At 35.8% G+C, this 27,245-nt stretch overlaps 1 protein-coding gene across 11 annotated transcripts in view; it reads left to right on the top strand.

Annotated features, from left to right (window-relative positions):
- crim1 (cysteine rich transmembrane BMP regulator 1 (chordin-like)) overlaps nt 1-27,245 on the top strand; it is a 632,333-nt gene that overhangs the window by 494,684 nt on the left and 110,404 nt on the right. For all 11 annotated transcript variants that reach the window (XM_088625109.1, XM_088625117.1, XM_088625112.1 and 8 more), the window contains 2 exons: nt 18,649-18,858; nt 22,639-22,854. In XM_088625109.1, the coding sequence (XP_088481235.1) occupies nt 18,649-18,858; nt 22,639-22,854 (426 nt within the window). The remainder of the gene's footprint in view (nt 1-18,648; nt 18,859-22,638; nt 22,855-27,245) is intronic.

Below are 27,245 nucleotides of genomic sequence, written 5' to 3'. Positions count from 1 at the left end.
TAAAAAAAACACACACTTTTTCATTGACAAAAAGTAATGCCACACTCTCTTGTTTAAAGCATCATGTCTCTTCCCATTTAAAGGAGGAGACACTTTACACTTTAACTCTTCAGTTCACAGTGAAATTTCACCAGAGCCTCTTCTCTGATTTCTCTGAAACTATTGATTACTAATAGTTTATGCTAACACCTAACTTTCTTAACATGAGAAGTACTAATATAAGCAAAAAAAAAAGGGGTTTTGGAGGGGGGGCAGTATTTTTTGCATTGTGTACGTGTGTACACAGCAGTCCCCCCTGGGTTCCAGTTAGTGCATAATTACGCATCAATGAAAAACCGGAGGTTTAATAAAAGAGAATTAGCTCACTGATTGTTTTATGTGGAGGCTGTGAATATTTTAAAAAGTTGTGGTCTTTAAAATGCATTTGGTTTGAAGGCTCTCTGTGTTTCCCTTCCAAAGATATGGAGAGAAGAATATTCGAGCGTGGTAAAAAAATGGCTTAAAAATGACATAGTGAAGGCTGTGAAAAAAGTCACAATATACTCTGTACACAAAGCAAGTGTTTTCGTAACTCTAGGAGGTTTAGTAAAAAAGCTACAGGCGTGCCAATTGTAATCTTTTATTTTTAAATACATTTGAGAAAAGTCATCTATACAAAAAAGTTGCATTTAATACCACTCGACAGCCGGCTGGCTGTGCCGAAAAATAAATAAAAACCGGTTTAACAACTCTTAAGCAAACTTGTGTTTTTGTTAACACAAGTTTATCAGTAAAAAGACCACGGGCATTCTCAGAGCCCGTTAATAAAATTGCTGCAATTTTGTTCTTGTTTTGAGGCGGGGAAGTTTTGACAACAGATGATTTAAAGACGATCTGTCAAAGTGCAGTGAAATACAATATTGTTGTTGTTATTGTTGTTTTTATCCTGTAAAGCGCTTTGAGAAGCCACCTTTAAAGGCGCTATATAAAATAAAGTTTATTATTATTACTGTTATTAATTTGCTGGACAGAGAGGTTAACATTATTATGCAGAAGACAAAGGTAACGATTTACGTTGCATTGTCAGATCGTGAATCTATAAAGACATTTAATTAAACATGCGTTGCGATTCAAATGGAAATCTCTCTCTCGATGCTGTAATACAGTTTAAAATAATTAAAAGTCTAAACAGTATCAACTTGAATTCTTATCTCTATTAATGTAACTATCAAGTGGTGTTGAATAAATACAGCTTTTTAGTATAGATTACACTTTCTAAAATGTATTTAAAAAAACTCCCACCTTCTTTAAAACACAATACACCAGGAAATGTGTTTGAGGCAATAGCAAGTTAAAGCGATTCCGTTGAAAATCGCGATAATTGTTTCGTTCCTTGATTATCTGATCTGCAAGGCCATTTGGCTACAGCGAATGTGAATTCTGTCTGGCATTGCCAGATTTTGGAAAAATAAAAGTATTTTAATCAAGATGGGGGCAAGGGAGTCTTCTCTATGACACATATTGTCAAAAGCAAGTCAGTTTTTTGCGACACATAAAAGACACATTGTGACACTTTCCCTTATAAAATTAACGTGAAACAAAACAAAAACTCAAAATAAGATACAATCTACAGACATTCGCAACATAGACATATCATAAAACATTTACATATATTGTTAAATTATTACTTTAATTACATACTTTAAGTTACTGAAACAGCCCATTAATTTTCTGGTTGAAAATGAAGACATGCTTGTGGCCTTTCAGACAAACATCCAGAACTTGGTGCAAGGGTTCTGTTTCTTTTTCTGCTTTCCTCTTTGTTTTCAAGCTGTTTCTGTGACAAGGTGAAGAAGAGAATTTCAGATTTTTGGCATCTGCATCTAAATTACCCATTCTGTGCCTTGCGTTGCCTTTCCCCAATTCTTCCTTTCAGCTTTTTTAGCCTGTTACTCCATTTTCATCTGTTGTTGAAGCTCTGTGAGCTCGGTGACTTTGAGACCACTTGTTATCATTACAATTCAAATAGAGAAAAAAGAGCTGACAAGATTTAAGATGTGGCTCCATAAAAAAAATGAATTAAAGAATGTGCAATTAAGTTTTTTTGTGCCTGAAAGATTTTCATCATCACCATTTCACTGATTCCCAGTTTTAGGTGCTCTGGGATGTATTCACACACAATCAAGACATATTGGCAGTGCACAAAACGTTGTAGCTAAAAATAATTTCTAGCACTCACGAGCCGAGAAGTATAACATGAAATAGGTGAATATTTAGATCTGCATTTGTTCTAAAAGTTAATGCTAATTGGCATTTAATAAAATTTATTCCTTTGTGTTTTTAGAAGCATTTTCAGACACATTTAGTACGGCCTCAGAAAATAAAACTACTTTTAGCTGTACTTAAAATCAGCACTATTCAGATTTTGTTCACACAGGGAATATTCACAAGAGGAAATGGCTCTTTCTTCGCATGAATGTGAGTGTTTTGCGTCAGGGAAGACGAATATGAACCTATTTCCCTTTGAAACTCATCAAAAAAGACACTCACCAGAGCTTGCACAACTAAAACCGCTTTTGTGGGCATTTATGTACAAGTTTCCCATTCCGTGTCCTCCTAACCCTGGTGTCTGCGTAGTTTTCTTGCAGCAGAGCGCCTGATTATTTAATTTACCCTCAAATTGAACAAATGTAATGCTGACACAATTTAGACTGCATTGAGTTCTGGAACTGACAGAGATGATAATTTATTAAGAAAGTAAAACTGTGGCTTGTATGATAACAGAAAATAATTAAAAAGGCCTAATCGATCAAGGTACAGTATTAGAAAGGAAGAAAACCAGCAACACTCAAGCCCAGGTTTAGAAGCTCTGGTGCTGGCTGGCTGTTCATGTTGCTGTGTGTGTGCCTCCCTGCAGTATTTCATACAGATGCAGCCATTCAAAATGCGCGGGCGATACCACATTATTTTCCGGTACGCTGTACGCAGTCTACCGCAAGCTACCGGTAAATACCGCGAGTTACCGGTAAATACCGCTAGTTACCGTAAATTCTCCTATAATACGACAAGCAAAATAATAGTATCCAGAATTTCTGCAAGGTGGAGCTAATAAAGCTCAACCTCTCATGTTTGAGCTGTGGCCATCAGTCTTTAACGAAGATATTACTAATAGTATTAATAATGAATGACCTTGGACAAGCTGTAAGTGTAAACTCAAAGTATTGCCCTGGTCAACATTCTTTTTTTCATTGACCGTCTTTGTAAAAGTAACACCACAGCATTTCGCAATCACGCATTTGTTTCCAATCATGCAAAGTACAGTGATTCACCATGCCTTTCACATGCTCATAAAAGAGATTGATTTAGGAACATAAACATATTACCGTATGCAAACTGTACTGTATACAGTATGTATATGTATATTTAATGTCTTAACTGTGCCCGTTTAAGTATTGAATATTCATATCTAATTTTACCACTGAAGGGAAATCTTAGTAGCTGAGCATAAAAAGAATAGGAGCATACTGCAACGCGTGTGAAGGCCATAAACGATATTAATTTTGGAACATAAACATACAGTATATGGCTGGTCTCGGTACTTTAAAGAAAACATACACGAAACACCGATACTACAGTGCGTAAATACTGCTCACGTATATGTTTCTAGGTTAATATTATGCATTTCATACGGTCAAATTACTTTTGAGCAACTAATAAGAAGCGCGAAACGGTATGCGTTTTAGTTTCATTTTGTGCTGGGACTCTGCTTTTAACAATGTCCCCGTGGATTGATTAGAGAAATCAAGTACATACAAGTCATTTTTTAAATGTTGTAGTTTGTCTTGTAAAAATGTTACGAGTACATCATCTATCAACAATTACACAGGTTCTGTTTCCATATTGCGGATTTTGGTTACGTAATATTATTTTCTAGATTTCACGTTGTGAATATATGATTTGGGCAAACAGAGCCGCAAAGAAGTACATTATGGGTTGTTGTTTTGTTTTTTTTGCAGTTTTATCTAGAACAAGCGATGCTTAAACCTTTGTCTGATTCTTGTGAAACTATCCACACGACAGTTACAATACCTAGGAGTATGCTGGGCAAACGTTCCGAGGTCAAATTCTTCCAGCACGGGGGTACCTTTAAAGCGAAGACGACGGCACCGACATTTTTTGGCGTGCCTTCTCTTTAAAGCCCTGGCCAAATATGAAGACAGTACGTACAGTTATAATTCAAATGGAATTAAAAACTACACATCCCAGTTACCATGGTGGTGCTTGTGATCATTGCGTTTAACCAACGAAACAGGGCGAAAAATCAGTCACATGACTTTGGGGCAGAGTTTCAAAAGCTTAACCTATCAGCAACAAAGCGAAATTTACACGATAGGCTACCTCAAACTATCAGTTACACGACTGTGTATGTCGCTTAAGCCACTCCTATTTGGCATTTTAGTTATGGAGGCGAGAAGATGCCCCCCCCCTCATTGGGTGCCTGATTTGCCGCCATCTTTAACCGCTTCGTGTCCAAATCGCAGTAGCTACGCGTACGAAATAAAGTTCATCCCAGCTACAAAACATATATATTTTTGTGGTAAGAGGGAGCAAAACATCAGTATTTACTGCTATTAATTAGTGTACGATTTATAGTTGAAATCTGAGCCTAAATATAAAGTTAAAATCTCGACAAAGCAATGTAGGAAATACAGAGAAAATAAATCCTTTCTGACATCTAAAATCAGTTTCGATCAAGATCTCTAAAACAAACAAGAAAAAGAGGATTTTCGGAGGGCAATTACGCTGTATTTATATAGAATAAGTGATTTATGAGCAATCTAATTTCTTGTTCGTTTAAAACAGTGAAATGTCAGCTGCAAAAGATCGATCCAGAAACAGCACTCTCTCTGCCTGTCATAGACGTTCAGGAAAGGCTGAATGAAGTCATGTCAAGTACAATAATTCGGTGATCAATAATAACAGTTGTAGGACAAGAAACAAAAGATAGTGAAAACTATCAAATGAAATGAAATGAAAATGAAAATTCAGGACCTTAAAGTGCACAAAAATGCACATGGGCAAAAAGTTTTAGAAACGGAGAAGGTGTTGCTTTGAAATAAACAAACAGAAAAAAAGCCATGCCTATAGTGCAGAAGAGGGATGCAGGAACACTTGCTTAGATATACAAAAAAATCACAAAAAGGTGTATGTTACAAAAGAACATGCAAACATGTACATCAATTTCCCTTCGCGATCAATAGTCTTATCTATAAACATGAAATAGAGTGAGGAATCAGAAATTAGCATGCATAAAAAACAGCAATTCTGTCAATGAGCCCTAAATGAATTAATAACAACCATGGTTTCATGGAGGGCTTCTCAGATAGTTGGGCATTCAGGTAGATTGCCAGGTGAAAGGATTTGTAAACATACTTTGTTAAAGCAAGTCAGTTTTTTCCGCAACACATAAAATACATTTTTCCAAGAAAGTTTAGCCTTTGTCACTAATGAAACCACTAAATAAAGACATAAATATAGAAATCATAAGATTTTTTTTATTCAATGTTGGTAGCAGGATGAACTGTGCTAAGTGTATATTTTGTCGCAGAGTTGCTGCACGATGTTAACAGTGAAAAAAGGTATTTAGAAATGAGTTATTTCAAGAAGAAAATTTTCAGAATAATTGCAAATCTAGCAGGATAGAGAAAGCACAGAAAACAGGCAGTTAGATTGATCAGATTAGTATGAAAAGTTATTTAGCAAAGGGAATGAGAAGAGTGACAAACTAGTATGCTTTAGATCTTTTTATCTGAACCAGGGAAAACTGATCATGTTTCTCTATAACAATAATAAAAAACTTTATTTTATATATCACCTTTAAAAGTGGCATCTCAAAGCAATACAGTAGATATAAAAACAGATAAAAGGACCACAGATTACAAAGTAAATACATATAAGAAAGACAAGCAGTTAGAGATGCTACCAAAATTAGAAAATGAAGCAGATACAGACACTAAGTCTTCTGAAAAGAAAGGTTCTGAGGTTAGATTTAAATGCACTCAGGGTACGTGACTGATATCACAGCGAATACAAATTGAGAGCTCTGGGGTGCAGCTAGAGAAGACCCTGTCACCCACAGAATGTAGATGTTCTTGAGGACAGCTAGAAGACCAGAGTCAGATGGACAAAGGTGGGGAGTAGACAGATAATAAGCCATATACTGTAGGTACTGAATGAGGATGAGGATTTTGAAGTTGACTCGAAACCTGATAGATAACCAATGCAAGGACTTGAAAACAGGTGTAATGCATCCCTGATAGGATTCTTGCTGTCATATTCTGAACATATTGCAGATTGCTCAGTGTGGATTTAATTTCCCCAGTGAACAGGATGTGCATTTATTAATTCTAGAAAAAAAAGCCTTTCTTGATTTCTCTAGTTCTTAGTTTCTCTAGTTCCCTTTAAAATAAACTATTATTCCACAATGCAGAGTATTACATGGCCAGTATTTACACATGATATTTGTGATTTCAAGAAATTAACACAAGCAGCTTTTGGAGATTTAAGTGTTGGCTGAGTTATTGCAGGATAAAAGACTAGAGATGTTGGTAAGAAGAAGATAATTTTGGGATAGCTGAGGAATACACTGATAACAAGAACACTTCCTAATGGGGTTAGGCATACTTTTGATGAAGATGATGAAGTTAACAGACTGTATGTTTACATAGATACTGAAATGAGGATTGTATTTTAGATTTTGTGTAGTTGCTAGCGTTGAACTGTGTGTTGGATGCACATGAATTGAAGGAATGGGCAAACATAGCTGATGCGGATCCACAGAGCCAGCATATTAAGATGTTTATAATTAGAGGCAATTTGTTTAAATAACTAGGTATGGATACTGATGTGCAAGAGAGGTGGAAAGGCTGTTTCCTTAAGCCAGCACTATAAAATATTTTATTCTCAGTGAGATGCTGCCATTTCATAGTGGGTTTCTAACACTGTGTATAGTTCCATCCACACAGTGCCTTTACTTCCATCCATTTCTAATCTCTTTATCCAGTACAGAGGATTTGGAGCCTATCCCAGTAAGCAACGGACACAAGGCAGAATACACCCTGGACATAGCGCCAGTCCATCACAGGAAAGACAGACACAAACACACACACACCAGGGCTAGTTTTCCCATAAACCAATTAACTTACCAGTATGTTTTGGAGTGTGAGAGGGAGTCATATCACACATATGGAGAAAAACCATGTAAACCAGAGAGAACATGCAAACCCCACACACACAGGATGGCAGGAATTGAACCTAGGACCCCAGTGCTCCAAGATAGCAATGCTAACCACTTTGCCACCATTATAAATGGATGGATATCTTAGTTATCTTTCTAGTTCACAGGTTTGCATGCAAAATTTAATTTTGAAAGCCACTGAGACATCAGGTACTACTGTTGTATTTATGAAAAACAAAACAAAACAAAAAGCATACTAACAACTGTGCCATCCTACTCTTTAGTTCATACAATTTATTATTTATAAACAGTTAACATTGTTAGCAAAATATTTTGAATTATATTTAACCCTATTTTTTCTTTAGTTTTGTATTTAACTTATTATATGATAGTCAGATTTAATGTATATTTGAACAATGAAAATATATTTTTACAAGATGCGGGGGAAAGTGCAACAACTTATTACAGTGCTAAATTTAATATTATTGCTAATAGTTTATGCTAACACCTAACTTTCTTAATTTGATGTATTTAAAACAGTGAACTAAGTGTAACATACCATTCAGAAATACAATCGAGAATAGTTTTGTGGTGTTTGTATGGATGAAACGTTTCTAAAATGTATAAATGTGATTGAATCCCATGGAACTATGACTTTATTTTTTAACAAACATTTCTTTGAAAAAATGAAACGTTTCCCTTGGTCAGAGATTAAATAAAACCTCACTCGCACCAAACAAATTTATATTTCTTAATATCACAACATGATCGAATGTAAGTCTTTTTAATAACAATGAATAGTCACCTATGTGTTACAAAATAAACATTTATATTGATCTGAATCGTGTTTTGATTTAAATCGTAAACGCGTGTTTAAATATATGTGTTTAAAAGCGATATACTGTATAAAAGTGCTGATTCTTATGGAGTGTGTTCCGCGGGGGATTCAAAAAAAGTTTTTTTTAATTGCGTATCTAAGGAAAATTGCAGTATAACTTTGTTCATGCACAAACAGTGACATGTTACATTATAATTTGGGTGTCTCCTCTTGCCAGAAAGCTCTAAATTGCAACGTAAATTGCAAAAATGCACTTGGAATCTGTCCAAGCCCTCCTACGAAAATTATTTAAACTGCGACACTGATCATTCATCTATAAATAAACTTTATTTTATATAGCGTTTTAAGCGAATAGGTAATTAGATTGCTCATAAACCTAATCGCTTTTTCTACATAAACACAGCGTGATTGCTCTCTGAAAATGCTTTTCCTTTATATTTAGGCTCAGATTTCAACTATAGATCGTATTATTATAAACTTTCTTGGAAAAATGTATTTTATGTAAACCATGTTTGCTATTAATTCATTTAGGGCTAAAATACGTTCATTGTCTTCCAATCGAGTCGAGTTGACATTGGAAGCTTGCGACTCCCGGACTGTTAAACCAACGCATTAGCATGTTAAAGCGATTATATTGAGGGAGTAGCCCAGCTACCACTTAACACTGTACTTCCTACTTTGAATACCTTTGAAACCGGTTTAATTCGTCACAGCCAGCACTCCGGGAGAGAGGGGGTTGAATAGTGGAGGCAGGCGAGATTTCCAGCGAAAGACACCTCCCCCCCCCTCAAAAACCCAGTAAGCAGTAAAGCTTTAAGTTGAAAATCGAGGTAGATTTTGAGGATGATAAAGAGGATAAACTGGGATGGGAGGAGGGTTTGGTTTTGCATAAGGGGCAGGATTATGATAATTGGAGGAATTTGCGAGAGTATAATGGTTTGATATATTTGATTTTGTATTGTGGTCGTTATCTATGTTTTTGGTTGGTATTATGTTTATATGGTTGTTTTTGTTGGTTGGTTGTTATTATGGTTATAAATAATACGATCTATATTTGAAATCTGAGCCTAAATAAGAAGAAAAAGCAAGTGATTAGGTTTATGAGCAATCTAATTACTTATTCGTTTAAAACGCTATATAAAATAAAGTTTATTATTAATTTGCTAGACAGAGCGGTGAACATTATTATGCATAAGACAAAGATGACTAAATCTGTGTACGCTGTAAGGTTTTTACTTCTTAAACTTTTAAAATACACGTTTCGAACAGAAAGATTTCCTCTTCCTGGTACAGTACTGTATGTATAGCAAACCAGCACGTCTTTTTTCTCCAATCAGAGGGGTGTCAGATGGTGTCAGCCAATCACCATTCTGAAGCCCTACCATAATCTCTGGTATGGGGAGACCCAGAATTCTGTCCCATAGTTTAGACAGATGATAGATACTTTTATTGATCCCATGAGGGAAATAAAGTAAATCATTTTCATTTTAGGAAATTATTAAACGCTCGGTTAAAAACAAAGGAGATTGTCTGTTATAGTGGACATAAAAACAAGAGTTCACTGGCATTATATCCTAGAAGACACAGACCAGGAGAATGCCCGCAGCGTAAAAGAAAATGCCTGATGAACTAGGGATTGGACAGTTTCCAAGTGCTTGTAAAATCGATGGAAATGTTCAAATAAATGTGCAAAAGAAATAAACAAAATAATCATTTATTTCTTTATCATATTGGCTAGCTAATGTCCTCTCTTTGCTAGTTAGTGGCTGTGTTTCTGCATTGGGTAGCAATGGGTGACTGTTCTCAGGCGGAAGATGTAAACAGCTTAATTTCCGTGTTAAATAATTTTTAAAAATTAAAATTCATTCTATACAGAAATCACATATTTGGGTAACGTTTCATAAAACTTTCATGCTTAAAATGTTTAGGGAGAAATGGAAGACTGGTGTGTATTTTTTCTTTAAACTATCAAGACCAGCCATACACAGTACAGTTTATGTACATACAGTAATGTTTATGTTCCTAAATTAATATCGTTTATGACCTTCAGATGAGTTATGCTCCTCTTCTTTTTATGCTCAGCTACTAAAATTTCCCTTTAGTGGTAAAATTCCATATAAATATTCAAAACTAAGCGGATTAAAATGTGCACAGTAAAGACATTAAATGATTAAATCTTTTCACTACCAACCAATGCACCACGAGTGCCCCTGTCGGTCATTTTGGCCAGCCAATCACTTACCGCGGTGCCCTGTGGGGAGGTTACTGTACCGCGGGTTATTACCGCGCATTTTGAATGGCTGCATCTGTACAATCAGAAGGACACAGTGAGGACAGCAAGATGCCAGGGTAGTGTCTGCAGGGAAGGCCTCATACCCTGTTCTGTTGTTTTAAAAACCCCTGCTCCCATTTTCATCATGGCCACAGCCTCTTCACTGTGTGAAAATACAACCTTTATAAGTTTATGCAGGTAAATAATTGCTATTAGGAATGATTTATTAATCTCTCAATGTCAGATTAAAAAAAACACATTGCCTGACGTTAGAAGGTATTATCTTGCTTGAAAAATACTTTTATTTCGAGAGACTGGATAAGTAATTCAAGTGTTTTTTAACTTCCTGAAAAACAAGCCAAGCTATGAGTCATCTTTACAAGACATGTTAAGAGAAGAAATCATGTTTTTGGATGTTGATGTAATGTGATTGGAAGACAGCAAGTGAAGTAAAAAATATGTCTTTTTCACATTCTCTGACGAGCCTTGTTTTGTCAAAGAAGCAGAGATCATCTCGCTTTCAAAAGACTGCAAAGATAGACTTTCAAAAGACTGCAAAAATACTAGCAAAGGTTAATTGCACTATGAACCGCATAAAGAAATGTAAAATAGTTTTCTTTAGGTGTGAGGGCAGGAGTGGATGGCAGCAGGAATAAACAGCAAATCATAGGAAAACAAAGAGCAGGACAGGTGAGAAGAGTATCTCAACAGTGAGTGATCAGAAAACCAAGGTGTCACGATTGTAGTTCCTCCTCCTCTCCGCTCTGGCTCTTTTCACTTTGGACTTAATTCTGTGCACCTACCCCTTGTTCCAGCCTCTTTCCCACCCCCCTTAAAAGCCAGACACTTAGTCATTTCCGGGCTCTGCATCTGATTTCCATATCGTGCCCGGGTCCTGATGAGTCTGGCTCCGTCATGTTTTTAAGTCTCTGTTCCTGTTCCTGTTCCCCCTGCTGGTTCCGATCCAGTTCCTGGTTTTAATCTCCTGGATGGATCGCCTGGCCATGGACTCATGCTTGTGTTTTTGGATTCCCCGTCTGGATTACCTTTGGATTGTTTGCCTCGGCCACACACCCCCGTGCATCAGTGCACTTTGGACAGGCCCCCCTGTTTTCATCTCCGTATTCCTGCATGACTTTTCCCCAGTGTTTCCTCACTACTTCAGATTGTGTTGTCCGCATAGGGTCCAGAAAGAACTGTTCGTTACACAAGGAAGGAAACAATTGTTACGCCCAGCTTTTCAACGCAATTTTTTTAAACTTGCTAATGCATCAGACACATTTCCTGGTGTATTGTGTTTTAAAGAAGATGGCAATGTCTTACCCAGGTATTAGCTCATCAGTATAGTACATGTTTATCTGTACTATACTGTATATCGGTACAGACAACAAGCTGCACTACTGTATAGCTTTGGTAAGGAGACGGACTATGGTCAAAATCACGAAGACTCTCTCACACCAAATAATGAAGATGAAAAGAAACGGGAAGTCAACATGAGACATTGTACAGCATTTGGCTTCCATGGACATCTTTGTTTGTGAAAGCACAGTGAGATGACATTATAAAGGGGAGAGGAGGCAAAGAGAATCTAAAGGTAAATAACTTTCTAAAAATACTTTTATTACATGTAAATACAACTACACACATTATTTTTATAACTAACTGTTGATCTCTTTTTTTTCAAGTCCTATTGTGCAAGCCATCGACAGACTGACGGAAGAAAATGATGAGCTATCGGCGATGCAAGTTCAAAGACGGCTGTGGGCTGACCTAGGTGCGAGCGTGAGTCCGACATCGATAAGAAGAGTGCGCAGAAGGCTTGGATGGAGATATAAAAAAAAACAACACATGCCCCATGATAAGGGTAAAAAACAAAGAGGAAAGGCTCAAACAAGTGCTTCAATAGATTGAACAGGGAGAGGCATTTCATGATGTACTTTTCACTGATGAAACAACAGGGGCTCTGGAATGGTTTTCAACCATGTCATTTTGTAAAAAGGGGAGATATGTGGACAAGCCAAAGCCCAAACATCCACTGAAGGTTCACGCCTGGGGGGGTAAATCTAAAAGACGCCCGGGACCACTTCTTATTTTCGAAGGAATTATGGATCGTGAATTCTATGAGGAAGTCGTGGTCAAACAGCATGCCTCTCCATATATCAGGGACCACTTTGGATCAAGGCACAGTCTCTTTCAAGACAACGATCCGAAACACACAGCAGCAAGGGCGAGGCTTATAGCAGAAGGAGTGAACTGGGTGAAAACTCCAGCCGAATCCCCAGATTTAAATCCAATAGAGATGGTATGGCATTTGCTGAAAGACAATGTTCAGAAAACTGCTAAACCCAGCACAAAGCAAGAACTGATCAATGCAATCTACAAGTTCTAGGAGGAACAAAACTGCAACAATTTTATTAACAGGCTGTTTCGTGTTCTTCCTAGGATTGTTGAGCGGGGTGGGGGGCATTCGGGAATGTGAGTTATGTGAGTCAGATTATAAATGAATAAAAGCGTTTTATTAAAAATGCGTTTGCATTTGTCTGGGTGCTGTACCAGCTGTACAGAAAATTAAAGTGCTCTTTTCCATTCAACCGGTGTCTGAGTCGCTGTGTCCTCCCTACAGTATACTGTATATAATAATGCCACAATATGTCGTTTATGTGTCGCAAAAAACTGACTTGCTTTAACAATATGTGTCATAGAGAAGACTCCCTTGCCCCCATCTTGATTAAAATACTTGTATTTTTCCGAAATCTGGCAATGCCAGACAGACTTCACATTCGCTGTAGTCAAAGGGCCTTGCAGATCAGAAAATTAAGGAACGAAACAATTATCGCGCCCAGCTCCTCAATGGAATCGCTTTAACCTGCTAATGCGTCAAACACATTTTCTGGCGTATTGTGTTTTAAAGAAGATGGGAGGTTTTTTTAAATACATTTTAGAAAAGTGTAATCTATACTAAAAAGCTGTATTTATTCACTACCACTTGATAGTTACATTAATAGAGATAAGAATTCAAGTTGATACTGTTTAGATTTTTAATTATTTCAAACTGTATTACAGCATCAAGAGAGAGATATTTCCATTTAAATCGCAACGCATGTTTAATTAAATGTCTTTATAGATTCTCAATATGAGTGGTATTAAATGCAACTTTTTTGTATAGATGACTTTTCTAAAATGTATTTAAAAATAAAAACGATTACAATTGGCAAGCCTGTAGCTTTTTCACAAAACCTCCTAGAGTTACAAAAACACTTACTTTGTGTACAAAGTACATTGTGACTGTTTTCACAGCCTTCACTATGTCGTTTTTAAGCCAATTTATGACCACGCTCGAATATTCTTCTGTCTATATCTTTGGAAGGGAAACACAGAAAGCCTTCAAACGAAATGCATTTAAAAGACCACGACAAAATGTTCACAGTCCCCCACATAAAACTATCAGTGAGCTAATTCTCTTTTTCCATTGATGCGTAATTACGCACTAACTGGAACCAGGGGGGACAGCTGTGTACACATGTTCACAACGCAAGAAATACTGCCCCCCCCCAAAAAAAAAACACTTTTTTTTGCTTACAGTAGTACTGAGAAATCAGAGAAGAGGCTGTGGTGAAACTTCTCTGTGAACTGAAGAGTAAAAGTGTAAAATGTCTCCTCCTTTTAACGGGAAGAGACATGGTGCTGTAGCGGCGAGGCTTATTAATAAGAAAGAATTAAGTGTTCTGAGCTTTCCCAAATGAGACCCCATCTCTCTGTTCATCTCTGTGGTGCAGCCACAGAGAAGCTATTCATGCAGGCTGATTTAAGGATGTTTTCTTTTGATAAGGGACAGCTCCCAAATGGGGATGGACTTAGCTAAGCCTGGCTATCATGATCAATGGTCATCCATTGGCGCCTATCTGTCTAGGGAGTGCCAGATGGACATCTGGACTGCATTCCTAAGTGTCAGGAGTAAATGACTCATATCTCACCTTGATCAACCAATCAGGGACTGGTAGGGCCGAGTAACCCACGTGGGACTCTGATGCCCATGAAACTTTCAGCCAATCAACAAGCTGAAGTTCCTCCAGGTAAAAACAGGCAACACAGAGAGTCTGAAGTGGAGAATTCTAGTGGAGAATTCCGTGGACTATTCTAAAGGGAATTCAAAGGAGAATTCCAGGGCAGGACAGCCCAGGAGCAGAAGGCTCCCAAGGGCAGGACATTCTCGCAGCGCGCCTCCTGACCATCCTGAGACTCAGCCCGGACAACCACGGAACGGCCAGAGTGTCCGAGTGCCAGAACTTTCCTTTGTTCTAAGAGTCTAGAGCGGAGGTTGCCAGAGAGTAACCAGAGGATCCACCCGAGGTTAGCACCAGCAGCAGGCCTCGTGAACAGGTCAGAACCGTGGACAGCTGAATCACTATTCAGAACGAGCGCTTCATCAGGAACGAACCGGTCCTCTTCCTGACTTGCTGGGACCCACAGTCATCTTTTCTCCTGTGCACAAACTTTGCTAGTTAAAGCCAACACTAACTAGCCGGTCTTCAGTGAGCATCAGCAGCGCACCGTTGCAAGCTGCACAGCACAGCCTGGCACCGAGCCAGAGAGCGCGGATTGGACAGCAACAGCCTGCAACTGTTTCTTTGTGCCCGCAGGAGATCTGAATCCCCAGAGTATTCAACTTCAATGCATTACTGCTCGAGAATTCAATTGTTATCCCAACCAGTTGATATCAATTTAATTCCTAAGAGTTATGTACTTGTTTTGAGTATCTAATGTAGAAGTTATAACCAAGCGCATTTACGAAACGGTCTAAATGAATGATATACTGAACGTATGTCCTCTTGATATGTGTAACTCTTTGTAACTGATTGAATATATATCTTTTGTATTCTGATAACCCTCTCGATAAGATCTGTTAGGTTTATATGCATATTCTATGTATTAATAAATGTATCCTCATGTATTAGTACCTGTGTGTGTGCGCGTTGTTTGAGTTATATCGCATGGTTGGATTCTAAGGCCATCAAAGAATCATTTTGTGATTTACTGCTACAATTAACAATTGTCCCAGTAAATGCCCAAACCCTACAGAACTGGTGCCTTCAGAGAGCACACTACAGTGCTTTAAACAAGAGAGTGTGGCGTTACTTTTTGTCAATGAAAAAGTGTGTGTGTGTTTTTTTTTACTCCCTGGTGGAAACAGGCTTCCATAAGAATCAAATAATAGGTTTATTCCATGCTGAAAAAAAGAAGAAAGAAAATACATTCCATAAGAATCAGTATACTGTAGCTTCTGGGAAATACATTTTTCCTGCATTAAAGTATAACCCATCCAGAGCGCCCTACATTACAAACTCCAAGCATTTCACGCTCACACGTGAAGAAGGATTCACAGCCGAAAGATAGCAGTATTGTATTGCAGTAAATGTATCATTATATCTATTTTGTTATTTTTTTTAAATAAATAAAAATCAGTTGCCCAGTCTAAGAGGGGGCTGTCTGCTCTCATTGACAGCTGACACTCCTCTATACACTCAAGTGAAAAATTAATAACGCCAATGTAAATGTCGTATTTACAATGTTGATAATAAAAATGTTAAGTTCTCTAAAGATTTCTCAGTCAAGTATGATAGTTTACCCAGGGAGCTGTGTAAGCATGCATAGGCGGCAAAAGATCAGCTAAACTGGGAAGATGCGACACTGAAGATATTATGAATAACCTTTTAAATCTGAAGGGAGATCTAAAGGGATCTTAATACCCTTAATACCCTTTATTAATTGGGATCATGTGAATTTGCACCCTACCACTGTGTACATACAGTATGGACATGTTGTGATATTTAGAAATATAAAAAATGTCAATATAATGCCAATAATATTAGCTATTTTAGTTTTTCAAAGAAATTTTTATTTGTTAAAAGAAAACAAATGGCAACAGCTGGGTTTGAACACTCAACCTCAGGATTACAAGTCAGTCACTTAAGCAATCATGCCACCAAGGCACTCATATGATAAGTACCTCTCAATGGAAAGTCTTATATTACTGTTTGTGCAACAGTACATGAATATAGTTATACCGTTATTAATTTATTTAGATATGGGATTCCATATTATATTCCCTATTAATCAAATTCTGAAAGTATGCTATTAAATGTACAGTGACATGGTCAGAAGAAGCAAGGAGCACGTAAAAACCTTTCCGAAATAACCACATGAAAGACTTTGATGCTTAAAATGTTTAGGGAGAAATGGAATACTGGTGTATATTTTTTCTAAAGTTTACATAATATGTTTATGTTCCTAAATTAATATCGTATATGACCTTTAGATGCGTTATGCTCCTTTTCTTTTTATGCTAAGCTACTAAAATTTCCCTTTAATGGTAAAATTCCATATAAATATTCAGTACTAAGCAGATTAAAACATGCACAGTAAAGAGATTAAATGATTAAATCTTTCCACGACCGACCAACGAGTGCCCCTGTCGGTCATTTTGGCAGGCCAATCACGTCCCGCGGTACGGGTTTGTACCGTGCATTTTGAATGGCTGCATCTGTAGTTCTCTTGCTGGTGGAACCAAACTTTTCAATTTTCAGACTGTTCGATTACCTTGTGCCATGGAAGATATGGCAGCCGCGGCGAGAAGCTTTGCTTATGCCCAGCTGTGTACGCAACACATATTTAATCTGTTATGCTGACCATTGCTTTTGGCAGTCTTTATAAGTTAATTTATCAGAGATGAGGCCACAGGCATTGTGGGAGTGGGAACAGACCAGTCCATTAGAGGACCCTAATACACAGTCCTTAAATGTCACCATATTAAAAAAGATATGTAAAGAAGTATGGTCTAAATTTATAAAAAAAAAATTGATGCAGCTTTGGGAAATAATTTAAGTAATTTCTGTTAAAGGACGTGTAATCAGTTACTGAATGTGACGAGTCACATACCTCACAGGAACCAGTTTCCTCATAGCAAAAATTCATTGAATTCACCGAAGCACTCTGAGTCCTGCAACAGTCACAAGAAATAACAACCTTACCTATTAACAGAGTTTGAGTTTCTTTTAAAAGTGAGTAACAGTATGACAATATGTATTAACAATGTGCACTATTTGTGCTTTTTTCGATCCCGAGATAAAATTACTTTTTTTGGGAGGGGAGCAAATGTGTTTAGTTGCTTTTAAATACAGTATCATACAATATGATTCAAAGTCACTAGGTATTTCACCAGCATGCCCATTGTGCCAAGGATGAGGAACACTCGAGCACATGCTCAGCTATTGCCCAAAAGCCCTTGGTGAAGGCCACTATTGATGGTGCCATGACCAGGTGCTTAAAGCCTTAGCAGGGACTATTAGAAGTTATATCAACTGCTGTAAACGTCAGCAAATTGGGCCATTGCATTATAAGCAGTCACAACCACAGCCCAAAATATCAGTGGGTCTCCTGGCAATAACAAGAAATTGGCAGCTGAAACTTGACCTAGAGAAGCAGTTTAAGTTCCCTGACACCATCATAGCAACATTGTATTGCTGTACTACAGTCTTTTGGGTATAACAGATGTGAAGAAGAGGAAGGCTATCAAACAGCAGAGGCTACAGAAAGAGCTTCAAGATGGCTATGGAAAAAAAGGAGTGATCTTTGGGTGACAATGCCTCCTGGCTTGATCAACCTTGGTTGGGTCATCTGGGCGAGGATATGTGATTTTGAAAGTCCAAAACACTCGATGACCCCACCTAACATCACTGATGATGTGTACAGGTGCATCAGAGGATGTATTTTTCAAACTAGAATAGTAAGTATACAAGAAATAAAACTCATGCTGAGTCCCAGAAGCTTTTTTTTATAAAGAAAATATAATTATATTATTCTTTGTTACTGAGTCCAGAGCTGTTAGTTTACATGCAAAATCAAGTTTAAAACTGCTAAACCATTCATAATGTAAAACTAGTCCAGGATTTATGAAGATACATACAATTTCAAGAAACCTGTTCTTGTCACTTCCTGGAAAGTTTGTGATGTTGTTTTTGGTTCATTAACACTGGACAGATGGAGCTTATCAACTCCTTCCTTAAATGGAATCGAGCCATTACAAGCAAGGGCAAAAAATAAAAAAAAACAAAGTAAACCATATATTAAAGGTTAAACTTTTCCTCAATTACAGTATGTGACATATAAATGTGATATAATTCTTATAATGTGTCATTAACCTTAAAAATGATTATTATTAGGGCCCCATATGCTTTCTTGATGATTAAAAATTGCATTTTTTATGAAGAGCAGTGCCTTGAATCTAACTCAGACCTGTGTTTGCTTTCTTATGTCTCTTTGCAGAATTACATCCATCAGTGTCTTCCCCGGTAAAAGCTGGCTCGTGTCTTTCAATGGATGGCAGGCGGCATGAGAATAGCGAAAGCTGGCATGATGGTTGCCGAGAATGTTACTGCCACAATAGCCGGGAGATGTGTGCCCTCATCACCTGCCCTGTGCCTGCCTGTAGCTATCCTATTATCCGGCCTCGACAGTGCTGTCCTTCCTGTCCAGGTAAGATGGATCAATACAAGGTAAAATTTATATATGACCACACCTTTTAAGAGCTTAAAAACAGATTATTGTTAAACAGATTAGTTTTTAAATTCGTGTCTAATAAATATATGTTTTAAGAATAACATGTGTTTCCATATTAAACAAGGCCTTTCTTGTTTTGAGTGAAGTATTTAACCTGAATTATTTGTATTATACAGTTTTGTGTAATTTTAACACACCTTGATTACCCTTGTTTTAAGAAAAAAATATTTGATAAATTTCCTGTTTTCAATAACATAAAATATGTATTTGATTTATAATAAAATCTTTCAGCTGCACTTATTTTTAATTTTAAAGACTGAACGTGTGTACGGTAGCAATATTGTACACCCAAACACTTCACTAGTACAACACACGTGGATGATTTGCAAAATTGGATGATAAACAGTGACTCTCAATTACATTAACGTATAGCTATTGCACAAACAGTTACAAAAGTCTGAAATTCAATAACAAAGTTTAAAACCTTTGTAAATAAAAATTATTATTAACTCTATTTCGCAATCGCGTGTGAGTTCAGGCAGGATGTGTCATATTTAAATTACTGATGGTGTAAAGATTCATAAAGTTTTTACAGTTTTACAGCGAAATAAAAGTTAACATTCCAAGGTGTGTTTTAACATTCCATCATGCCAGTTAATTAACTCAGTGGTCTCAAATCTTTGGACGGTATACAAGAAGACAGTACACATTTTTATGCTGGACATAAAAATGTTTTTTCCAAACAGAGACTGATTGTGATGTTCTTCATATTAAAGCAGTGATACATGTCGTACCATGAGTTATATGCAATTACCTAGAGACTCTTGGCAATGAAACAGACATAAATCTAGGCACCTGGATGCCAAATCCTTTAATAAGTTATAAATAGATGAACAGAAAATAATTGAACAAGATAGGATATTTATATGAATGAGAAAGATATTAAATTTCAGATTAATTTTACTGTATTACATATATTGTAGATTTGTAATCCTGGTGAAGATCCTTAAAAGTATGAGCTTCTGTTTTGGTTTGAAAACACATGTGCTTTCCAGTGTGAAATCTGTAGAATGTATGGTAGGCAAATTAAAAAACAACAAATAAGAAAAGACATAATGCATGTAGCTGGACAGAACAGACACCCCCTCCCATCGCCTCCCACTCTCCCTCAAGTTGAAACCATAAGTGTGCATCAGTTCATCACCTCCATTACTGCTATGTTATTTTTGGAATGCCACTGAGCAAAATAACTAACATCTGATTCTCACTTACTGCTGTGATGTAAGGGAAAGCCAACAGTTCAAATTTGGTGTGCACCGAATATACAACGTTTGCCTCCACAGCCAAAGCATTGTGTTTCTTTTCTTCTCTTTTCACCATGGAATGAACCTTTACCTGTTCCTTTGCAGCCTAAGTACTTACTTAGCCTATCTTATTTGTCATGCATATTAGACATTAGTATTCATCTTGTAAAACAATTGTCAAACGTAATAATTTATGCATTAATTCCTCTCTCTTTTCAGGGAATATGTAAAGCTCTGGCCTATTTCAATGAATCCCATTGTAATGTAATACAGTCACCCTAAAATCTAATTTTAGAATTAAATACAGTGAAACCCACAAATCATTGCACCATAATGTACTTCTAAGCATATTATTTCTGTTGCCTTTAGTTATCTATTTTACCACTCTCCCTGTGTTTACATATTGAAATGCTTTTCTAATCAGTACTGATTGTATTAGAGAGGTATGACACTATCATCATGGCAGCAAATTTGCAACATTTAAATAGCAAAAATATTGATAGTTGCAATGTAGACCCAAAAAGATGCATGGGATTTTAGTACTTTATTTTTCCTCTTACTGGAAAGTGTTTCTGTTCCCCATTCTTTCAACAGATACATTTATAATGTAAAGTTATTTGCAAGAACAACTTTGACACTAAAAACAGAAATGTACAGTACCTCTGTGTAGTACTTATGCTCTTCTTTGTGCTGAGAACACAATAAGTAACATAAAATAAGCAGTAGGCACAGGCAGTAGGTTAAATATAGCATTGATCCTGATTGCAAATGACACCATTAAGTCTATCAAGGGAGCTTTTGATTTCTATTTTTTTTTCAGTTGGGCTTTGACATTCACAAGACATTCCTGTAGCTTTAGAACCAAATCTGAAATTGTGTTCCACATTATGTTTGGTTTTCTTATCTTACATCACCACAATTCACAATATACAAGGAAAAGCCCCTTTCTCTTTTATCTGGTATGTCACTTTTTAAAGAACATCCTCTAAAAGGAGGCTGAAAAGATTATATTTTCACAGAAATCCATACTAAATAAGAAAAGATGCATTTCTGATTGCTATAATGTGATTTACTGTGTCAGTGTATTGGTGACAGCAACAGAAACAGAACATAAAAAAACATAAGTGGTGCTGAAATAATTGAATAAAATGTGACAAAAGGGTATATGATCTATGTAAAGGCTATAAATAATACAGGTACTGTATTTACCTGAGTGTCAGAGTGACAGTTTATTTACTTGCCAACATCCCAAAAGATGCTGGAAGACTGATTTTTTTAAAAGGTGTACATTAGGAGAGAAACAATGAACACATTGTGCAGTATCATTCTTCTGTGTCTGTACTAAGCTTAAATATATATGTATGCTGTTTCAATTTTTACTTTTTCATCTCCAGGGCTTTTGCTGTGGAGGAAAGAGTGCTTAAATACAAGCATGAAAAAAATTACAAAACACAGGCCATTTAGCCCATCTTGCTTTTTGGGGTACTTTTGATTGAGGTTTATTGATTCATGAACCTCATCTAGTTGCTTTTGCAAGGCTTCCTGTGAATCAGTTTTCACAACCTAGTACGTTAATATGTTACCCTCAATTGTTTTTTTAAATGAGATGTCCCTTAAAACATCTAATGGGTTAGACGTTATGCTTAGATGGCTTAGATGTTATGCAAGTTATGTCAGAGTGTGTATGTCAATATTGGGCAGCTCAATGAGTTCTATATCTAAATGATGTAGCCGACAGATTTATGCTGCTGCTCAGTACTGTTGCCTTAGTAGGTGGTTGTTTTCCAGTAGTATTTTTGGAGGCGTGGTTCATACCACTATATCCCTATAGTAAACCTGAATCTGAGTAAGGTGAGACAAAGGCATTCTATTTTTTGTGTATTTGACAAAAGTCACTTGTGAAAAAAATAAAAGACCACAAAATGAAAAGGTATTTGATTGAGGTATTCAATGTTGAAAAGGTTTTCATCCTAGCTTTATGGTGGATATCAAAATCAAAATGGGAATTATCACTAAGAAATTAAAGTGTAATTATACTCATATGAAGTGGTGGGGAGGGGGACTCATATTGTACATTTAAGTAATAGTTCTAAAAGTTATTTTCAAAAAACTATCTAGAAACGTATGTCAAAGATAAAAATAATATTATTTTTATTTTTGAACAAACTATATTTTAAAAAGTAGAACAGTAGAATTATAATGTTAAAACTAGAAAAGTCATATAGAGATCACAGATAAGAGTGCAACTCTGTACTGTTTTAACAAAAGTCTTACAAAGGAAATGTAGTCAGAGATTTACATTGAAAAGCAGATACTGTTAATTGTTGAGCTCATTAAAAAGAAAGTTATATCCTGGCTTGTAGAAAATTCCTTAAATGCTGCTTTGTGTCTCATTCATATATATCATTCATGTTTTGGGCAATAATACAGAATTTTAATTGCTTTTCTGCAGATGACTTCAACTCACGGAAACCAGAGCTGAGTGACTCAACCGTCTGTCATGCCCCAGGTGGAGAATACTTTGTGGAAGGGGAGACATGGAACATTGACTCCTGTACGCAGTGCACATGTCACAATGGACAAGTACTCTGTGAGACAGAGGTGTGCCCTCCACTGCTATGCCAGAACCCTGTCAGAACACAGGACTCCTGCTGCCCGCATTGCCCAGGTAAGTCATGTGACAATGCCCTGCTCCAAACACTCATTCTAGTGACCAGGATTTACCATGTTGACACACCTATTTTTCTTTCTCAGTCTGTTATAAATTGCAGTAAGGTAATTGGCAATGGTAACTCTGACCTTTTTGTGTTTTAAAGAATCAACTGGACAGGGGAGAATAATATAATATAAACTCACCCTTCAAAACTCTTGCACTGTTTGACTATCTGTTCTTTTCCACATTGTAGTCCATTAACAGTTACAGTTCACACTGTTAAACCTTTATGACTAGTAGTGAAAGATCCCAGTTAAATCTAGAGCTGAGGAAGCAATTGTTGATGACCATTCATTTAGTGCTTGACACTAACATTCCTTCATAGTCAATATTCTGAAAACATGGCTGAAACAGTTTAAGTTGACAATATGAATTCTGGCTTTTTGAACTGCAAAGTTTGCGATATGTGTGGTATTAGGCATTTTTATTTATTAGGTAAGGTTTTTACACACACAAGGTGTTACACAAACTTTTAATATAACTGAAATTGTTACTTATTACTTATATGTGCTTGCATTAATTTTCAAATATAATTATTTCTATTCTTATTGGAAAATTTTAACTAGACCATAGTCTTAATGTAGTAATTCATTACAATAGAATAACATCATCCATTAAGATAGTGGTTAAATGTGCAGAAACAGCACGTGTCTGCATTTATCACTTACTTAACTAAATTAATTAATTAACGTTAAGCATAACTTTCTCACCATTTACATTTATTTTTCATACTATCTTTAAACAAAGCAGGAGCATATTGTACTTCATAATGGCATCACATGTGGAAATGATTAGATTGCAATCATTTTTATTTTTTTTAAATAAATTTGAGCAAAGTGTCATCTATACAACAAAGTTGTATTTATTTAATACCACTTGATAGTTATATTAATAGAGATAAGAATTTAAGTTGTATGCTGTTTTTAATAATTTAAACTGTATTATAACAGTATTATAACTGTATTGTAATGCTAAACATTAAACATTAAAAAGTTGGTATAGTTTATAAAAGCAAGATTGCTCAGTTGGACAAAAGTACACAACCTTCCACCTTCATCATAAATAATTTAATTATTTATAAATATTTTATGCATCAAAGTCTTTAACTTGGCAACTTAGTGGGTACTGGTTTTAACGTGCTTGTTCTAACATTATTAAACTTATATTGTGTACTTCAAAAAAGGTATTACATTTTATCCTTTTCTACGAATATGTACTGTAGTAAGAACACCACTTGCTGTTATTGTAAAAAGATAAATGTTGTAGTGATTTAACATCACTTGATAGTTATATGAATATGGAATCGTGTAACTAGCTAAAGTATCACAGGTGGACATTTCAGAAACATTTTGACATCCGTTTATTTTTAAAAACTTTTATTGTCCTTGTAGTGGTAATGGACAAAGCACTGCACCTAATGGTTCAAAGCACGAACACACAGGGAGCTGTGTAAGCATGCATAGGCTGCAAAAGATCAGCTAAAGAGGGCAGAAAACACTTTCAGAGAAAACAATAAATATTTCCCCACACACCCTGCCCCGCTGCAATTGGAATATACACAAACAAAGCACTGAAAGCTTTACAGTAGATGGTCACGTGTTACGTTGTGATAGTATGTAATTCTGGCTTTATGAATTCACACCTGGAATTTGATTAATTCAGAATAGTTTTTTTTTAAAGTAAACCAGGTACTAGATCTTGTTTATAATAAAAGTTATATCACTGGGCAGATGACCAGCATTACCAGCTTTTTCCCTTCCCTCTGGTGTGAGCTGATAAGGCGCTGACTGGCATGAAACATTCCCTTCCTTTCATTTTGTGTCCGACTCAAAGCGGGTGAGAGAGAGTAGGAAGAAAAAAGTGTATCTTGTCTTAATTTCAAATTATATTTTACCTTAATTGTTTTACTTTATAAGTTTGTATTTTATTTATTTTCTGATTGTCAGATTCAACGTATATTTAAGCAAATTCTTGTAAATTAATGTTTTTAGAAGATGTGGAAGAAGTGCAAATAAATTATTACATTGTGAATTTTAATATTATTGATTGCTAATAGTTTATGCTAACACCTGATTTTCTTAAATAGATGTAAAGAAAATATTGAACTAAGTGTGACATTCAGAAACAACAATCGAGAATAGTGTGTGGTATTTGTATAGATGAAACTTTTCTAAATGTTTTTTTAAAAATAGAAGCTGTAGAGCAGTCTTTACGGTTAGTGGACGATGCGCTATTTTGTCAGCAACCTGCTAATCAGCTTAACACCTGTAGAAAACATGATTTTATCTCTGTACGGAATGCATGTTGCATTTACAAAATTAAAGTGTTTAAAATATTTAATTAAGAAGTAAAAAGAACTTTCAGCTTACACAAAGACTCTAAGTTGATCGCGCAGAAGAAAAACACCCGTTTATATTCATAGTCTTTTCATGTTGATTTAATTGTTCTTCTTTCAGTTGGATTGCATAATTAGCATGAACAACTTGGGGATATTGTTATGATTTCTCTATCATTATCGAATCCCTCAACTCGTTCACTTGTGATTATTTTGGAAATATTTTGACATGTTCCTTTTAACTCAGATTTTGTAATGTCAGGAGCTCTGAACGAGTTCAGTTTTGATGCAGTATAAATAAATGTATTTCCCACACGCTATAATGTAGTGGCTTTAAACCTATACAACATCACACTGTTGGCATGTGGCACATCTTTGTTCAAGTTTTAAAACTACAGTATGGAAAAATGAGTGTTAAGAAAAAACTGGACATTTGATTGCTGGTTGCCTTATGTTAAACAGCAACAATAAGAACAGATCATGCTACTGAAAATTGCTTCCCATCCCCTGAGCAGAACTGTCTATTCTACATAAACACAGCAGGGTGTTAACACTCCTAGCTTTTGTGAAAAGTACGGAACCGTGTTACATAAAGTGTCTGCAATGGAATATATTAGTTGGTAAAAGTTAATTCCAAGCTGGAAAGAAAAGACAACGTGTCTCCTCTATAAATCTTCAGTTTACAGACAGTCCAAGGTCATTTATTATTAATATCTAAAAATTGAAATGTTTTTTACAAGTGTAAGTCCAACTATTTTCTAACCTCTTTATCCAGGACAGGTAACAGTTTCACCCCTCCCACTTCCCTCTACCTGCCTGTTCCCATTTTTTCCATTCTATGTTCGAATCGCAACTGGTGAGAGAGAGTAGGGAGAGACTGAAAAAGTGAACCCTGGTTTGTTGATAGTCAGATTTAATGTATGTTTGAACACAGTCTTGCAAATTAATGTTTTTACAAGATGTGAAAGTGCAACAATTTATCACAGTGTGAATTTTAATACTAATTATTGATTCAAATTTAAAATAAAACATGTTTACAAAGAAAGTGGATTACAGTAATACTACCAGCTATATAAATACATATATTTAGATCCTTGAATTAATATAATTATTAATTTCTTTAGATAAGCTATTCCATATTATATTTCCTATTTAGAGGATTCTAAAAAGTATGAGGTTTTTTACTGCGATAGCAAGGGCAAGCATTCATAGAAAAGGTTAAAACATGGAATACAGCGGGAGTTTTAGAAATTAAACAGAGGTTTGGAACTCCCTGTCTCAAAAATAGATTTTTAAAATAAAAATTTGAATAAATTGAAGTTTGTGAAAACTGTGACAAATAACCCAAAATACAATTTTATAATACAGGCAGTTTGAAATTATTAGTTGTTATTAATAAATCACTTAACTTTGAATGTGTTGTAATATTTAGAAATACCAACAAATTCAATATAGTGTTGATAATATTTATTATTTTAGTTTTTCAAATAAATGTTTATTTGTTAAAAGAAAACTCATAGTGAGAGCTGAGTTTGAATCCTTGACTTCCAGCATGCAAGTCACATACTTAAGCCATTACACTAACGCACCAATTGACAACTTAAGCTATAGCTGAAAAGGGCAGGCAAAACATTTCCAAGTAATCGAGGGTGAATGAGTCAAATTGATGCAGATGTTTACAATAAAAGTTAATTAGACCATTATTAATTTCTTTAGATATACGATTCCATGTTATATTCCCTATTAATCAAATTCTTAAAAGTATGCCTTTTTTTACTACGATAAGGAGCGCAAATATTCATAGAAAAGGTTAAAACATTGTAACTTTTTATGTAGTATATAAACTTAATATAGTCAGAAGGAGCAAGTAAAACCTTTTCCAAAATAACCACAGTATGTAACCAAATGAAAGACTTTGATGCTTAAAATGTTTATGAAGAAAGTGAAATACTGGTGTGTATTTTTTATGTAAACTGTATACCAGCCATATACAGTTAACATAATAATGTTC

Source organism: Lepisosteus platostomus, chromosome 3, assembly GCF_059453375.1.
Source record: "Lepisosteus platostomus isolate fLepPlt1 chromosome 3, fLepPlt1.hap1, whole genome shotgun sequence".
In the NCBI taxonomy this organism is placed as follows: domain Eukaryota; kingdom Metazoa; phylum Chordata; class Actinopteri; order Semionotiformes; family Lepisosteidae; genus Lepisosteus; species Lepisosteus platostomus.
Note: the sequence above shows the minus strand (reverse complement) of the source record. Positions and strands in the feature narration are given on the sequence as shown.